This window comes from Limanda limanda, chromosome 19 (genome assembly GCF_963576545.1).
Source record: "Limanda limanda chromosome 19, fLimLim1.1, whole genome shotgun sequence".
Classification (NCBI taxonomy): domain Eukaryota; kingdom Metazoa; phylum Chordata; class Actinopteri; order Pleuronectiformes; family Pleuronectidae; genus Limanda; species Limanda limanda.
Window position 1 is genome coordinate 18,676,128 of NC_083654.1, and position 2,167 is coordinate 18,678,294.

The 2,167-nt window shown below is 41.6% G+C and overlaps 1 protein-coding gene across 1 annotated transcript; it reads right to left on the reverse strand.

Annotated features, from left to right (window-relative positions):
• Nucleotides 1-279: 279 nt before the first annotated feature.
• On the reverse strand, nucleotides 280-1,236 carry lsm10 (LSM10, U7 small nuclear RNA associated). The gene has a single exon (XM_061093013.1). The coding sequence runs from the start codon at nucleotides 1,201-1,203 to the stop codon at nucleotides 781-783; it is 423 nt and encodes a 140-aa protein (XP_060948996.1). The 5' UTR covers nucleotides 1,204-1,236; the 3' UTR covers nucleotides 280-780.
• Nucleotides 1,237-2,167: the final 931 nt, after the last annotated feature.

A 2,167-nucleotide genomic window follows, 5' to 3' on the forward strand; every position in this document is an offset into this window, starting at 1 on the left:
TGCTGCAGGTCAGGATGACCCAACAGCAAACACACACTGAGCGACACCCGCACTCACTGGTAATTGTTATATGTTCCATTTGGATTTGATACAGCAGCTATGTGCAGGAATGTGAGTGTGAATGGTTGTTTGTCTCCTTGTCGAGCCTGTGATACGCTGGAGACCTGTCCACGGTCTAACATGACTCTGCTGTAAAGATAATTGATAGAAGTTGTATTGTATTGGGCTACATTTTTCATTTTAATAATGATTGCACCAAAGACGACAACAAAGATCGAATGATTTTTTGATGAGCATCTTTATTTACAATCTCAAAACAACTGTCTGTTGGTAACTGTCCAAAATAAAAAAGTTCAACTCAAACTGTACATCGTCACTTGATCAGGGTTTCAATTAAAGACTTTTAAATATAACATAACTAAGTTTAACACCAGTTTCATCCTCAAGTATGTGGCTGGAAACTGTTTATTATCTTTCTGGCTGTATATAGCCTAAAGAAGACTTCTAATGAGAAATATAACTTAAACTAACCTGACCTGCACCTTGATAAGCAGCATGACATTAATATAATCACACTTTGGGAGCAGTTCTACCATAACGAGGTTTGTTCTCTCTGTCAGATTGTTTCCTTTTAAGGCTTTAAAGGACCTGAGGAGGTGCACAAGTCCCCAATTTCACAACAAAACATTATATGAAAGTGATGTGTGGACTCAAATCTGAAAACACAAAGAAGCACCTGTAACTCCAGGCATCTCTGCTCTCAACCCTGCAGAGTTTGGTCTATTTCTTTTTCTTGGCGAACTCCTTCTTGCCTCCTCCTTCTCCTCCAAAGTTGCGCACCCTGTGGATCTTGGTCAGCTGACTCTGGATGGTCTTCATGATGTCCACGTGGTCCGGGATGTGCACGTAGCGGACGTTCCTGCCCGTGACGAACAGGTCCTGCAGCTGTGTGACTTGACCGCGCTGGTCCCGGTACAACACCTCCTCCAGGCGCACGTTCATGTAGGCGTCCACGTTGACCAGGCGTCCCCGCGCCGTGCTCTCGTTCCTCATGTCCACGGTGGTCACCTCGCCCTGGAGACCCTGCAGCAGGACCACCATGCTGTTCTCTGCGATGGCACGCTCACGGATTGAGTTGACGACCTCGATTGGGCCTGAGCGAGGCGGCGTTGAGGATTCAGCTTCCTCCGGCTCCGGCTCCATGAGATGAAGATAACGTCCAGATGTCAGGGAAACCTGTAGGACAACAGGAAGTCAGCTTAGACCATGTGATTCACCTCCAGAGGAAACCAGGAATAATAATGATCATAACAACTAGGGTTGCAAAGGGGGCGGAAAGTTTACGGTAAATTTCTGGAAACTTTCCATGGGAAGTTAAGCTTGGGAATTTTGGGAATTTTGAAAATAATATCAATGATATTACTGGGGAAAAACATATTAGCATGCTGATTGAGGATTGTTCATCTGTTCATCTAGCCTATTTTCATACATTTATCCATCCATTATAAAATATTTTTACAGACGATTCCAATTGTTTGGCTAACTATTTATATCTCTGGCATTGCATTAGCGTTTTTTTACAAACTTTTTTCTCATCTTATTCTACAGAACAATGCCACATGCACCATCTCATGTGTGGAGGCATTTCACCCCATCCAATGTAGAAGGAAAGGCTGTGAACATTTGCAAATACTGTGCAAAGACCTATGTTAAGAATGACACAACGATGCAGAAGCATATAGTCAAGTGCCCAAAGTTTCCTCAGGGCTCAAATCAGCCTATGACACAACAAAATGTTTATATTTATGTCTGTATATGACAAGGTAAATACAGTTAGTATAAATTACCCACAACATTTCCAGTTTATTCCCGTATATTCCCGTTAATTCCCGGTAATTCCCATGGAAAGTTTCCAACTTTGAATATTCCCGGCATTTTGCAACCCTATTCACCTCCAGAGGAAAACCAGGAATAATAATGATCATAACAACAGAAGTTTAGAGCTGATGCAAACTGTATTTTAACATTTTAAACAATTCCAACAATGTAAATACTAACACAGACATCATTTCAATAGTTACTTTGTGTTCATTTTGTATCTGTGATATTATTTCTCTTTTTGCTGATGAGTGAAGGTGTTTTGCTGAATTTCAAATGCAGCAAACAC